The following is a 16,528-nucleotide window of genomic DNA, read 5'->3' as shown; positions in this document are numbered from 1 at the left end:
AATTTACTTTCAAGGAGTGTAGACGTGCTCTTGCTATTGTTAAGAGGGTGCAGTCTATGGCTGCTTGGCACCACAACCTGTGTACTTGTGATGAGGAAAACACGTGATAGGAGAGTGTATTGGAGAAAGCTACTTAGCTATGGCATCTAGGAAGCCTGGAGAAGAGGAGGAGCTGGGAACCCGTCCCCTTGGAGGACATGCGTCCAGTGACTTACCTCCTTCCACTAGACTCCACGCCCTATGGATTTCTGTCACCTTCCAGGAGTGCCATAGGCTGAGGACCTCACCTCAACATGTGACATTTGGGGGGCATTCAAGATTTAAACTAGAAAACACATTTCAAAGTAAGGTTGTCTCTCTTTATTACCGAGTTAATAAGAGTTTTTATCCTAGATAAAAATTACTTATTAGCTACAAGGTATGCATTTTCCCCTTCCCATTCTGTGGGCTTTTGAAAATTTCTTGTTGAAATATAAATTTGAGGTCCTTTAGTATTCAGCTACCATACAGAATAGTTGAACAATTTGCTAAGTTTATTGATGATGTTAATTGCCCTTGGTCTTTTGTTTCTGAAAGAAAACTCACGTTTTTTAATTTTAAAAAATTTATTTGTATTGTTTTATATGTATGAGTATTTTACATGCATGTGTGACTAAGTGTCACCTGTGTGCCTAGTGCCTGTGAGGATTCTTTGGAATTGGAGTTTCAGACAGTTGTGAACTGCCAGATGGATGCTGGGAATTGGACCTCAGGTCTTCTGGAAGAGCAGGGTGCTCTTTACTCCACCGAGCCCCTGAAAACCCAGACATTTACAGAAACAATTTAACTAGATATGTCTTTCTTGATTTCTTATTACCATTCTTTAAAGAACCTAAGATGAATTTTAAAATCATAATCAGAATGCTAGTTTTACTTTGAATCTGATTATCTTTACATTGAAAACCCCAAAAAATTAATGTGTATGATCATTCTGGCCAAAATATATGAACAAAATTTTTGATTCACAAGCTAGAATTTTATTTTTGCCTAAGGTTATCAAACATTAGTTAATTTAATGACATTTATTATGAAGTGTACATTTTCTTAGAGATTCAATCTTGAAACTGCTGTTAGCTGTTCATTTGTTTGTTTATTTAAGAACAGGTGTTACAAAAAAGAAAATGGTATGTCACAGTGTAGGGCTTTTGGAAGTATGCAAATTGAGTTTTATAGTTACTAAAATTCAAGATAATTACTGATTTCTTTTGTATTACAATAATTTTAAATTAAATGAGCTTTCAGGTATTATTTCAACAACTTTCTGATATATTAACCATTAAAGAATACTTATAATGTATTTAATATATATACTTATACTTTCAACAACTTTCTGATATATTAACCATTAAAGAATACTTACACTACATATAATATTTTGCTCTTCTGTTGCAGTTGTTCAATCTAGAAACAGGGTTTTAATTCACTTCATTCTAACTCCCGTGTGAAAAGAGGAAGAATAAGGGCATTATGTTTTTATTGTTGGCATTTGAAAGAAATTATAAGGAGAAAGTGAGATAAGAATTAAACAGTTTTCTAACAGGTTCCGTGGCAAGTCCTCTTCGAAGGCATTCCAAGGCTTTTGGGCTCACAGGAAGGCATGGTGGCAATGGTATGAAGCAGCTGGTCATGTGTGTTCCCCTAAAGAAGCAGAGATGGCTGATCCTCAGGTTACCTCCCTCCTGCTGTTTACTGTGGCGGGGGCGGGGGCCTCAGCTTAGGGTGCTACTCACAGCTGGGTAGGTTCTCAACTCAGTTAAAATGAACCTTCAAAGACATACCCAGAGGTTTGTCTCTTAGATGATTCTAGACCCTGTCGAGTTGGCAATCAAGATTAGCCATCACAGCCACTGAGTGGAGTGTTATAGACTGAAATATAGTATGTCTTACACGACCATCTAATTCTGTAGTTTTATATTTCCCATTTAGTAGTTTGTTTCTTATGTGTTTTGTCCTTTTGTACCCCTATCGCTGCCTTATGTAGTAAATAGGTTGTTTTAGTATGTTCTTTTATTTCCCTTACGTTTTTTTTTTATATAGTTTTTAAGATTGTTGTCTTTGTGGTCATTTTACTCCCCATCTTAAGGGGTGGTGTTTTATTGGCCCTGGGTAGTCTACTGTACAGTTTTGCTCAGCTGGATGCGGTCTTCTCTCCTCCTGTGTGCTGTTGTCATCACGCCGAGTCCATCTTCCTCCCTCTGAGCCCCAGTCGCGCTCTGTCCGTCTCGTCTGTTGTCTTTATCTATGCAGTCACCTTGCTCCTCGCTCCTCAATTGTGTGCATTTCAGTCACTGCGCATTTCCATTGCTGCTTGGAGTAAAACGCCCTTTGGTTAATTTTGCTAGAAACTGGATTCTTTGGTGATGTTTTTTTCCCTTTGATAACTCTGTCATTCCCACTACCTTTCAGACTCGGTGGTTTCTAAATAAGCCGTCTATGAATCTCACTGAAGCAATTTTGTATGTGATGACATTTTTCTTCTGCCACTTTAAAATATGTATTTGTCATTTGGTGGTTTGATTATATGTTCAGATGTGGCTTTCTTTGAGTTTATGTTACATTAAACGTCCTAGGTTTTTTAATACTCATTTTTAATTAAAAATTTGTTAGTCATTGTTTCTTCAAATATTCTCCCTGCTTCTCTTTTGTAGCCCTTCTTTCTGAGGCTCACACTGTGTTTGCAAATGGCATGCTTGCTTGATGGCATCCCAAAGTTTCCTGAAACTGCATTTTTTAAATTCATTTTTATTTCTCGTATTTGAGAATTTAAATTGATCTATTTTCAAGTTCACTTTTTTTTTTTTTTTTTTTTTTAAAAGCCAGTTCAATGACAAGACACCAGTGATGCTCAATATTTGAACAGTCTTCCTGGAGAGAGACTTTGATGTCCATGCTAAGGTCTAGTGTAAAGGAGGCCGCCGCTCTTCTTGCATGCCAGTCCCTAGTGCTTCTGACTGGCCAGCTGTAAAGTGAGGTTCCCATGACCTGCTGTCCTCATGTCTCATTAATTTCTAGAGCATCTGACAGAACTCAAACAGGTCATCTACTGTACGGACTATTGTGAGGGGACAGCAGGGGAATACACAGATGCAGGAGATAAGCAGGGAAGGGGGCAGGCAGAGCTTCATCTCTGAACAACATTATGGCATGTTTCCCTTCAGGAACTTTGGTTGCTGTGTCCTCCCTCACATGGGCCTGCTCAGTTGTCACTCCATCTTCAGCCCCTTTGTCCTCCCTGAAGTTAGAGCTGGGACTGAAAGTTCCCGCCTCCCTGATTGTGTGCTGGAACCCCTGGGGACTAGTTATCTCCTTATACAGAAAACACAAAAGAATGACTTGGTGTGTGGTTTGGGAGTAAAGCACTGGCCTAGCATGTGCCAGGTCCTGGGGTTTCATCAACAGCACTGAGCAGTGAACAGAAACAAAGACACATCACTTTACAGGTACAGGGGTTTTAAGATCTATGTCCCAAGAATCAGGGACGTAGAACAGATATGTATTTTTCCTTTTATCACAAAATGTTTCTTAGTAATTTCAGTTATTTTTCTTTTCAAATCCAGTTTTTATTTAGTTTATTTTCATAGTTCCTATGTTTTCACTGATACACATATCAAAACATGTGCTGTAAAATTATATCATTTTTCTTACAGATTATACCTTAATAAGATTTCTGGAGTCAGGGAAATAAATGTTTCCTTAGATCCACATGTCACCTAGAAATAGCCAATACCCTAAAACTTTAAGAATTTAAGATAATTTATTAAATTAAAATACTTATTTTGGTTAATTTTACAAAAAAAATTCTTAAAAGAATGCAGTATGTGTACTGTCTTTCAGTGTAGTATAGTGGCTAGGTTTCTGGACTGAAGGCAAGGTTCTTTACTAGGCTGCAACTCTGAAGTACCAGTTATCTACCTGTAGACTTCTCAGAGAAGCTTCTGATTTTAGACTGCTTTCTCTCAGCCAAGCCTAGCCCTGACTAATGAAGTTGAAATAGAATAGTTTATAGAATTGTTTAGCTCTGATAAGACTGCAGATGTGTGGTCCCACACACTTATATGAGGTAGTGCTGTTGTAAGGCAACTGATATGATCCGTACCTTGTAAAGAGTAGCAATGCTATTATGGAATCATAGATTTTACAGTAAAAACTGCTGCTATAAAGCCGGTGATTTACATACTTAGTTTTGTACAAGTCTCTTTAACTTTTGAGTGTCTTGTTTTGTTTCTCCTCATTTTCTCTTCTGTGATACCCATTCCATATTAGAGCTGTTAGTGTTATGCCAGGCAATTCATGTGTAGTTGTTTGGAATGTGTGAGGCACCAAGCCATCCCTGAGGACCAGAGAAAGGCAGATCTGTGTTGATACAGTCAATGTGGCTGTGAATGGGACTGAATGGGAAATTAAATAAACTGGAATTCTTATCAGATCATAGGCCCAATTTTTTTCCTATATCAGAGTTTTCATGGATTTTCTTTTCTTCAGATACGTTCAGGCTTTTACTTCATTCTTTTGTCCCTGAACAGTTATTCTATTTTGTTGGACATTCTTTCATTTTGTAAACACATTGCATGTGTTTTGTGCTTGAGTCCTGAAATTACTGTGTTCCTTCAAACATAAACAGTTCTTTGAAGGCCCAAAGAATTTGTCATCAAATGAGTCAAGGAAACAACAGTTTTAAACAAAACAAGAACTGAGAAGATTAAGGAAGCCAACATTAACTTTTTTTTAGAAATTGAGTGTTTAAATTAATGTTTTAGAGTTTGTCAACCAGCTTTTAAATCTAACTTCAGTTACTAAAATGCTATATGCCTTAGACCAGTGGTTCTCAACCTGTGGGTTACGACCTTTTGGGGTCACATCAGGTATCCTGTGTGTCATATATTTGCATTATGATTCTTAACAGTAGCAAAATTACAGTTATGAAGTAGCAATGAAATAACTTTATGGTTGTGGGTCACCACAACATGAGAACTGTATTAAAGGGTTGCAGCGTCAGGAACATTGAGAACTTAGACTATGTTAGCCCATGTGATCCTTGGCAAAGTTGTTTCTAAGTTTTAGGAAGAAATAGGTGTACATTTAGCCTGGTGCCTTCTACATTGTTTCTACCTTTTCCCTAAATAATATATTCCCAGATTTCTGTAATTCCAAAGCTTCTGAATACAAAAATAATTTCTGACTTCTACTAAGCAGAAAATGTGAAAAGTGGTATACAGTTGTTTTTAAAGATACTTCATTAATGGAAATAAAAATTTATAATGTTCTCTTAAGCATTTTAACTAAAATTCCATTAAGATACTTGGATCATAAAAAGACACTACAGTTACTTGTGACATGTTACTAGTGATTCTGTAAATCACTGGTCTTGAATTTGTCAACTTACAGGAAACATTTCTATGTCTCTACATCCTTCAACCTCTAGTTTAGCATATTTACTGTTAACTCAATTGTGGTTTATATGTACGAGGGTAGTTTTTCAAACTTTCATTCATGAGATATTTAGAAAGCATGTAAGCAGGTCATCAATAGATTGATATCTTTTCTTAAGATCCATTCATCATTATAATCAATTTTCTTTATTTGAAGAATTTTAAACTATAATTTTAGGAAATAATTTTATTTAGAAATGAATTTCCTACATAATTTGCTTTTAATTTAAAATAATTTTTTATTCCTCTGAAATTAAGTTTCATAACTGCTGGTACAAGTAGACACTCAATTTCCAGTGCAGTGACAACACTTTTTCTAAGTTTTTAAAAATAGAATGGCTGGTGGTTCATATCAGAATATTGCAGCCCACAGCTTCTTATGTAAATCGGTGATAGAGGACTTGCCTCACACACTTGAAATCCCAGTTAATCAGAGTTTGGTCCCAGCACTAAAGTAATAATCAGAATGTTGTGGCCTAGGAATTCTAGATCTTATCTGTTGTGGAACTGACCTTTCTAGTATTGCTGTACTTTATATAATCACTTCTAAATGTGTTGTTTCTGTTTGTAACAATACCTTAAAAATCAGACGGGTAGTTGTGGTGGTATACACCTTCATTCCCAGCGCTCTGGAGGCAGAGACAGGTTGGGTCTGTGAGTTCTAGGACATTCAGGGGTACATAGAGACCCTGTCTCCGGGGTGGGGGGCGGGGAGACCAGTATTATTTATAATAAAATGTCCATAGTATTTTCTGTATGTTTTCTATAAATTTCAGCCCGAAATGGGAAATAGTAATCAGTAAAATAGCCACTTCTACCAAAAGAAAAGGCCAAGTGATCAGAGTGAGGAAAAGGTAATGGATAGAAAGAAGCTTGGAGATTTTTTCAGACAGAAATAGCTCAGTGGTAGTGATTGGCAGCAAGAGAAATATGGATGTGTTCTCCCATCACTGCTGCTCTGTTTGAATCAGACAAATGGCATGCGCCCAAGATGAGCTAAGGCCAGTGCTCTGAGGATAGGACCACTCCATTGCCCTGCCAGACTCAGGGAAGTAATGGTGCCTCTGCCTTGTGTTTCTGTTGTAATTTAACCTCATCATGGATTTTGGTTTTGTGGCAGTTTTTTTCTTTCCCTTCTCCTTTTGAGTCTTACTAGTATTTCGTTCTTTTAAAAAAAGAGACTTAGTTTTTATGTGTGTGCATGAGAGCATGCATGAATTTATGTGCACCACATGTGTGCAGGAGCTCATGGAGGTCACAAGAGGGTAGGGCCTGGGAACTAAACCCAGATCTTGCAAGAGCAGTGAGTACTGAGCCATTTCTCCAGCCCCCCATGTCTTTCTTTATCTTGGCTGTGCCCAGGTAGTGTGCTGGTGAGTCAGTACTGTTTTTGCACCTGAAAACTGTGCAGTCTTGTAGGTTTCTCACTTTTGGGTCCCCCACCCCCATCACATTGTATCTCCCTGTAAAACCATTCCATCAAATAGGAAGCTTAAATATGCAGAAGTCTATTTCTATTACATACAATTGATCCATAAGTTGTTTTGTTTTCTTCCTAACAGCAAAATTTTATCCTTACTTCTCTTTCTAGTCCCAATAGCAAAATTTCACACACTGGAACTACTTGTTTTCTCCTAGAGCTATCTCTGTCTTAGGGAAATTTCTCAGGTAAAAACATTAATGCAAAGATGTAGTCATTGATTTTAGTAAGTGTTCAGTGATTTTTGTAAGCTTTATAACACTGTGATTCAATGAGATAACATAAAACTAGTCAGATTGTAATAATAAAGTAGCTACATATCTTTTCACTAAAACTGTACAGCATTTAAATAATATACTACAGTGCTTATGATTACAAAATGCTTACAAATGTTTTATGATCAAGTATGGTTAAGATAGGTGGCTATAGACTAATTTTCTTCTACCTTACATAAGCTATATCGCCGTTAGAACATTTGAATGACTTGAATTCTGAATGTTATATTGTTACATGTGTCTCAGGACTAAACTTTATAATGTGTTACATTTTAGGTCAGAAGACATGTCTTCATCTACATGGCATCTTTCCTTACCTCTATGTGCCATACGATGGTTATGGACAGCAGCCAGAAAGCTATCTTTCTCAGATGGCATTCAGTATCGACAGAGCACTTAATGTGGCTTTAGGCAATCCATCTTCCACTGCTCAGCATGTGTTCAAAGTGTCATTAGTATCAGGAATGTAAGTATATGATAATATCCTTTAAATTTTGCTTCTCTGTATTTCTTTTTCAATTAAATTAAAATGTTATTTTAATTAGAGGAAAACACTCAAATGAAATGTATTTTGTTCGTATTTGTTTTACTTTCATAATACTGGAGCTATGGTGAATTTCTTTTTGAAGCTTTGCAAAGTAACTTTTTGCTGGAATGAAAAAGAAATGGCTGCCAGTTGTTTTTGTTTTGACCTTCCCCATTTCTCTGCTTCTTTGAACTGAAGGAATTCATGTAGTTCGTGTTTACTTTATGGCACCTTTTCTGTATATACTGTTGTAGGTCCTCAGAATGTTGCTCTGCTTCTTATCACTGTACCAAACACCTGAGACAATCACCTTATAAAGAGAAAATACTTCATTTGGGTTACGTTTTATAGATTCCATTTATATGTCCGTGATCCATTGATCTGGTTGCTGTGGGCCTGTGTCAAGAGAGTACATCATTACAGGAACATGTAGCTCAGCAAATTACTCACCATAGGCTAGGAAACACGGAAGAAAAAGGAAGAGACCAGTTCTTTAAATCCCTTTGAGAACATGCTCCTAATGACTTAAAGACCTCCCACTAGACTATATTTTTAAAGATACTTTCTCAGTAGTGCCTTTAACTCATGGACCGTTGGAAGATATCCAGGATCTAAACCATTTTACTTGTATATTACTAAACAAAACAAAAATCCTTAGAGATTATATTCTAAAAGCAAGAAAAAGGTAATAACCAGTACATATTACATGAAATAGATTTATTTATCTGTTACATAGTAGTTGGTAGAGAAGAAAAGAAGATGTCACTTTATAAGAATATAAGACTTGTAACAGTTTTAGATAGGGTGCTCAGAAAGGATCTCATTGATAAGATCAGTGATGTTGCTATCACATGGATATAAAATGTAAAAGAGTAAGATGGAAGTAAGTAGGAGTCCAGGTTTCTGGAGTGAAAGAAATAAGGAGAGGACAGAAGGAGAGTAGGTGTGTGTGTGTGAGAAGACGATCATGTAGACCACTAATTTTCAAGGTACAGTGTCCATACTTTGGCTTCTACTATCTCTAGCATTGGCTATATTTGATTTGACAGTTGTGAGATTGTGGTTCTCAAATCTAAGGACAGGGATTGCACCTGAACAGTGGCACGGTGAAATCCAGGGCTTTCCATATGCTACTTTTAGCCACCCTCTGACTACAGGAAGAACACTAAGTCAGGTCTCTTATTTGGAGACTTGAGAATTCTACAATAGCTTTGCTGTATTCTTTCTTTTTGAATTACAGTGCAGTGGAAGATAACTCACAGCTTCTGCCTCCATTTCTTCTTCCTTTACCTTGGATCACATCAGTAGCTAAGTATGATGGTCATCACCAGCCTCTTTGTCTCTCTGTTCATCTCCTTTCACAAGTTCTCCCTGATATATTCCAGACACTGCATTTCTTTCTCAGAGCGCTTGAACTGAATGAGAAACTCTGTTGATTAGGGACCAGAAATCTGTATTTTAATAAGCTTTCTGTCAATTCTGATGTATACTCAAATTTGAGAGTCTATTTTGTGAACTTGGAATTTTTTTTCTGAGCTGCTGCATGATACTGAGCAGCCTAGGTATGACTTTAACTAGAGTTCCTTTAGCAACTGTACAGGGGAACAAAGATTTGGGAAGATGTGGTAGAGAAGCAGGAGTAGGACTATATCATCAGTCTAGGTGATAAAGTGTGGTAGCCTGAACTAGGGTAGGGTAGTAGCAAGGAAGTAATGCAAAGATCAGCTTCTGGATATATACTGAGGGTTGTCGAGATTTCCTGTTCAGTTGGTTGAGAGTTGTGAGATATGTCAAGAATGACAGCAGAACTTTTTGTTGCTCAGAATTTTGAGTGTATTGGTGGAACATTTTGGAGGAAAGGTCTGGCGGCCATGCTTGGATGTTTTGGGTTTATATGTCTGTATGATCAAAGTATAGACCTTACATTTTTCTACTTTGTTACATCTTAATCTAGACTTCTTTGTATTTTTTAGTTGGATTCGTTTTCCTATAGTCTCACTCCAAATCAGTAAACAAAACAAAATCCACTCTTCTCAAAATGTAATTGGACCATTTAAAAAAAATGTCCATAGTGCTCATGAAATAAAGCTTCAACTTTCTAACTGTAGCTCCATATCTGACCTCTGTCTACCTCCTATTTGTTGTTTTCCATCCGGAGACACTGATCTTTGTTTTCAGCTCTGTGTATACTAGACTGTTTTCCACCTGAGTTCTTTGTATAAGCATGACTACTTTAGGTCATGATCATCAATGTTCTATATATTAGCCCATTCTTTGTTTACTTTAGCACTTAACACAACTGTTTTAATTTTTGCTCTTAATTTTATGTTTTTCCACTAGTTTAAAAGTTCAGTCAGAGAAAGAACCATGTTTACTTCTCTATTAGTACACACTAGAACCTTTTCATAATGTTGAACACCTTATTAGCCAAAAGGGAGACAATAATAGGATGTAGATACCGCTGTGGATAAGATACAGCTACAGATGCTGAGAGAGTGCTTGTTAGGAGGACTGTGTCTCGTGGTTATAAGGGCTGAGAAGCTGCAGTAGTCTGAATGCTGAAACCCCTGGGGTGCTGGGAGCCAGTTCAAGTCTAAAAAGCTTCAGAACCAGAAAGGTCAGTGGTATAATTCTCATCTCCAGGCTGTTGATGGGAGTTCTAGAAACCAGAATCAAGATTTACGAGAGCTGGAGAGTTTGAACCTGTGGTCACTAATAAAAGAGAAAAATTGTTTCCCAGTTCTGGAAAAAAGAGAGAAAATCACCTTTTCTCTGTCTTTTTTGTTCACAGTATGATTTAGATGGTGCTCACCTGCATGTAGACAAATCTTTCTTACGTATTCCCTAACTTAGCAAGCTAAAATTATTCAGAGACCTTCATGGTTAAAAGAAATAGAAGACAATGTATAGAATTCCTAAGCTATATTTTGGGGCAATATATATGAAACCAGAATCACAGATTTCCAAATACAATAATTTTGTTTTAATAGTTAAAGACTTATTCAGTGTCTGAAATAAAGAGACTAATTGAAAAAAAAAAAGATTGTTAGTGAACAAAGACAAAGCAAAGATAATATGGACCACATTCACGGAGGTTTTCTGCCCATTTATTTGGGTAAAGTTGACCTATCTCCTGAGAGCTGTGTGAAAAATACCACAACAGGAGGGAAAATTTGGAATTTACCAATAACAAAATGAGATTTCATATGTATTAGTCAAGGTTTTCTAGGGGAACAGAATTGATAAAATCTACATACACATATAAAGGGGATGTGTTAGAGTGGCTTACAGGCTGTGGTCCGGCTAGTCCAACAGTGGTTGTTCCCCAACAAAAAGTTGAAGAGTCTATTCAGCAATTGTGCAGCTTATGAAGCTGGTTGTCTCAGCTGATCTTCAGTGAATGCTGAATCCTGAAGAAGTAGACTGAAGGAGTGATTGTCGCAGCAATAAGATATAAGAACTTGCCGATGAGATTGAGGGCAAGCAGGCCAAAAGCTTCTTCCTTCCACATCCTTTATAGAGATTTAGGGTGAGTCTTCCTTCTTCAAATGGTCTAATCAAGAAAAATCCCTCACAGGTATGCCCACCTGCTTGGGTTTTCAGTTAATTCCAGATATGGTCAAATTGATACCCAAGAACAGCCATCACAGTGCCATATGTCTTTTATCCCTTTCTTCATAGAAACAGCAGCAAATTATAGAAGTAATAGTGTTGTACCTCACACCCTTTGGCCTCTATATGTATGTACACACATGCATACTACATACATGTGCACACATATGTGAGCATACATGCCACATACATAGGAAGAGGTAGTGAGTAGTATTTATAAAAAAAATGATAGAGGTGGGATGGTGAGATGACTCAGTGATTAAGAAGAGCATTTGTTGTTGCAGAGAACCAGGGTTCAGTTCCTAGCACCCAGAACATGTATCTTGCAGATGTGTAGCTTCAGTTTCAGGACATCCAATCTGACACTTTCTTCTGGCCTCATTAGACACAAGGCACATCTGTAGTTTACTCACATACACATAAAATAAATAAATCTTAACAATAAAGGGTAAAAGACAGAGTTGGTCAGAGATTACAGTTCTGAGGGAGGTGAGTTAAGCTGAGATCTAAATGAATACTGAAAGGAAGCTATGCAAAAGCCAGGAGCAGAGCTTTCCAGGCTGAGGAGATAGTAAGCAAGGGAACACATGAAGAAGGATCAGATACAGCAGGGAACACATGAGGAAGGATCAGATACAGGGATACATGGGGAAGGATCAGATACAGCAGGGAACACATGAGGAAGGATCAGATACAGCAGGGAACACATGGGGAAGGATCAGATACAGCAGGGAACACATGAGGAAGGATCAGATACAGCAGGGAACACATGAGGAAGGATCAGATACAGGGATACATGGGAACATCAGATAGAGGAAGGATCAGATACAGTACATGGGAAGATCAGATACATGGGGAAGGATCAGATACAGGGACATGGGAAGACAGATACATGAGGAAGGATCAGATACAGGTACATGGGAGATCAAACATAGAGGGAAGGATCAGATACAGGGATACATGGGGAGGATCAGATACAGCAGGGGATCAAATGGACAGCCTAAAGTGGTTTTAAATGGCCAGGGAAAAAGAATAGTGAGTGATAATGACAAGATTAAAGTGAGAGACAAGGATGAGATGGGGGCACATTTTAGATGTTGGGAACTAGCAAAATAAAAATTTTAATAGAAATTACTTGGTAACAGTAATACAGATAGCTCTGACCCAGAGTATGAGAAGTTTTTAAATTTTTAAAACTTTATTGTTGTATGAGTATGTATGCTGTGTCTGGTGGGTATGGGCACTTGTGTGCTGTGGCACATATATGGAATCAGATAACCTGGGATGTTGTCTTCACCTTCTGCTTTGAGTTGAGACAGAGCTTCTCTATTGTATTTCTCTGCTGTGTGCTAGGCTGCACGTGCTGGCCCATGAGTGTCCAGGGATTCTCTTGTCTCTGCTTTCCTTCTTGTGGGAACAGTGAGATTACAGACACCGGTGTCGTGCACCTGGCCTTACATGCATTACTGGGATTTGAACTTAGGTTCTTGTGCTTTTGAATGACAAGCACACATTGAGTCATCTCCCTAACTCCTTGTTCATGTATTGTTTTAACTACATCATCTTTGAAAAATCACAGTTTATCAGAGGCATTAGAGTTTTTGGTCCTCCTAAAATCATACGGAAACCTTAGCTGCTTCTACTTTCATTGAAAACTTCTCTCCTTAGTATGATCATCTGTATCTCCCTTTTCTTGTTAAGTCTCATATCCTGAGGTAACACAATAGGATGCTTAAACCCCTAAACAGTTATTTATTTAGTTATTTAGTTGGGGGGCAGTGTCAGAGGACAACTCAGGGGACTTGGTACTCCTTCCACCATGTGGGTCCCAGAATTTAAACTTGGATCATCAGGTTTGGCGGCAGACACCCTTAACCACTGAGCCATCTTACCAGCCCCCATTCAAGCTCTTAATTTCCAGTCTGTTCAATTTTCACTGGATTCATATGTATAGATGTTAAAGACATCAGCTATTAAAACGTGTCATGTGTTGACATACACATTTATATATAAAACACACACACATGTGAGTGCATATATATGATTATATACTTTGCCTCTCCCTGGTAAACTTGTGAAATTAATAAACAAAGCTGAGTAAGGAAGGTCATATAAATGCTGTTAAAGGGCACGGCAGGAGTGATGGCAATAGTCTCCATTGTTTTGGGGTTTCTTGGACTTCCCATCTAACTTGAAGGGAGGCACTGCTTGCCGGTCCACTGCTTTTGAAGTGGAGGGCATCGTCTCCTGCTGTCCTCAGTTTTTGCTTTTGTTAAAAAGCATTTCTTGGCTGGGCGTTGGTGGTGCACGCCTTTAATCCCAGCACTCGGGAGGCAGAGCCAGGCGGATCTCTGTGAGTTCGAGGCCAGCCTGGGCTACCAAGTTAGCTCCAGGAAAGGCGCAAAGCTACACAGAGAAACCCTGTCTCGAAAAACCAAAAAAAAAAAAAAAAAAAAAAAAAAAGCATTTCTTGAGCTGGGTAAGAATGTTTGCTGTCCAAGCATGTGGACCTGAGTTTGGATCTCCAGCACCCGCATAAAAATCTCCGTGTGCATGTCTATGTATGCTTATAACGCCAGTGTTTTGAGGGGCAAAGACAGGAGAACTTGCTGGCTGTCAGCCTGGCTCCAAGTTCAGTAAATAGCTTAGTTACTGTTCTATTACTGTGCAGAGACATCATGACCAAGGCAACTCTTATAAGAGAAATCATTTAATTGGGGTCTTGTGTATAGTTTCAGAGGCTTAGTCCATTATCATCATGGCATGGAGCATGATGGCATGGCAGCAGGCGCTGGAGTGATAGCTGAGAGCTACACCCTGATGGTAAGGCAGAGGAAGAGGAGAGAGGGAGAGATACAGAGAGAACAATGCAGGGCTTGGCAGGGGCCTTTGGAACCTCAGAGCACACCCTCAATGACACACTTCCTCCAACAAGGCCACACCTCCTAATCCTTTTAATACTTTCAAATAGTGCCACTCTCTGATGACTTAAGTATTCAAATATTATGAGCCTATGGGGCCATTCTTATTCATACCACCACAATCAGAGTTCCTGTCTTAAGCAAATAAGGAAATGTGTGATAGAACAGAACACCAGATGTCCTCCTAGATCCAAAGTACATGCAGGTACACGTACCCGTGCACAAGTGCACACACACAAAATTTTCCTTTGCTTCTGAAAATAGCTTTGGTGGCTATGGTATTCTTCATTTTATTGCAACATGTTTTTGGAAGGTTTATTTTTTAGTCATGTGTGAGTGCACATGTGTGTACTCATGTGTGAGTGCACATGTGTGTACTCATGTGTGAGTGCACATGTGTGTACTCATGTGTGAGTGCCTGCAGAGCCATTGGATTCTCCTACAGCTGGAGATGCAGGCAGCTGAACCAAACTCTGCCAGATCAGTACACATTCTTAACCACTGAACCATCTTCCCAGCCCCCATATTTTTACTTTCTGTTTTATTTTAAGCATCTGCAGCATTTTGGGTTTTGTTGGAGAAACTGAGGAAGGCACACAGTCCTTATTTGTAATACTTTTCCTGTGGCTGCTCTATTCCATTCTGTTTTCTATTCACAGTACCTTTCCCTTCATGTGTCTGCCTGTGTGGTGCTAGAGATAGAACACAGGGCTTTGCACATACCACACAAGTACTTTACCAACTGCACCCCGGCCCAGCCCTTGCTGCGTAGAATACTCGTGTTTGGCAGGGTTTTGTTTTGTTTTGTTTTGTTCTGTTCTGTTCTGTTTGTTTTTTTTTTAAGAACTTAGATCACATCTCTTTCTCCCCTGGACTGTAACATTTGTCCTGGGACTTAGGCTTTTATTCCAATGACTTAATACTTGCCTTGTTTTAACTTTGTCTTTGAATTTTTAGAATTTTGATTATAATATTCCTCAGAGAGATGCTTTTTAAATAAAATACTTTTTAAGTCCTTTGAGCTTTATGGATGTGAATATCAGTATCATGTAGCTAGGTCTACTGTAAACTGACCCTCTTGACTTTAACCTCAACAATTGCTTGACCAATTATAACATTTTTAATCACTTATTTTGTTTGCTAGATTTTTCTTATGCTTTTCCCCTTCTGAAATCTCATAAAATGAATATATAAAGTGTCTACATCTTTTTACTTTTTAAAACCCGACTGGATTATTGCAAAAGACCTATCTTCAGGCCCAGAAATTCTTCTATATGTTCACTTCTACTGTTGAGGTTCTCAATCATCTAGATACTTATCTTCATTTATTGTGTTTTTTTATTTTCAAAATTAATTTTTGGGAGGTTCCAGTATATATTGCTTCAATAATTTTATTTTTAATTTTTTTTATTAATTTTCTCAGCCTCTTTACTTAATGAATTTCACAGTTATGCCTTGAACTATCTTCCAAGTTTATTTAATTGTCAGTTTTCCCTTAATATTGTATGAAGTTTTTCAGAAAAATTCATTCCCTAGAGTTTCTTGCCAAGTAATGAATTCATTTCCTTCTTTGTACTCTACTAGACAATTACTGTGTTCCTTTGGAAGTACCATACTTCATTTTTATTTTTCATTCTTCTTTATGCTGGTATTTGTGCATCTGCTGACTTAGTTCCCTGTGCCAGTTTGTGGGGTGACTTTAGTAGTAGGAGACTTTCCTGTCATTTTGATTGGATGTGCCATGCTGATTTGTGTTCCAGTGAGACAAGTTTGTGTGTACGTATTCAGCTTTTTGATTGTAATCAACACCAGCAATATCTGCAAGTCTCTGTAGGCCGCAGTGGTTGTGGAATAACACTGCCAGCAAGAAAGCAGTTCCCTTAGGTTGGGCACAGCTGCAAACGTGATATGCGTGTACGTTTTTCTAGATCAAGACAGGACTGGACCACTCGGTTCCTCATCCGGGTGTAGCATGCCTACTCGAAGATGCATGTCTGTGTTTAAGGTCTACACAGAGATGAGTGGAGCTGTCAATGCCTGAGAGCTACATCTGTGACCTCATTGGACCCCTGGAAGATGACCTTCCTAGAAAGGTCTATTCAGCTATTTTCCCCGGGATCAGAATGAATGGTTGGGATCAAACCTCTAAGAATAGGCTGCTCTGCCACTTCTTAGCCACAGGAGAATCATCACATTTGTCTGGTTGATGGCCTAGGGTCCTCAAGCAGGCCAAGCCAAACTAAACA

The 16,528-nt window shown here is 38.3% G+C and overlaps 1 protein-coding gene across 1 annotated transcript in view; it reads left to right on the top strand.

Moving 5' to 3' along the window:
* The window catches only part of Rev3l (REV3 like, DNA directed polymerase zeta catalytic subunit), a 151,910-nt gene that overhangs the window by 37,905 nt on the left and 97,477 nt on the right, over positions 1-16,528 (top strand). Inside the window, 1 exon segment of the mRNA XM_028874844.2 lies at positions 7,500-7,689. Coding sequence (XP_028730677.1) covers positions 7,500-7,689 — 190 coding nt within the window.

This window comes from Peromyscus leucopus, chromosome 8a (genome assembly GCF_004664715.2).
Source record: "Peromyscus leucopus breed LL Stock chromosome 8a, UCI_PerLeu_2.1, whole genome shotgun sequence".
Lineage (NCBI taxonomy): Eukaryota > Metazoa > Chordata > Mammalia > Rodentia > Cricetidae > Peromyscus > Peromyscus leucopus.
Note: the sequence above shows the minus strand (reverse complement) of the source record. Positions and strands in the feature narration are given on the sequence as shown.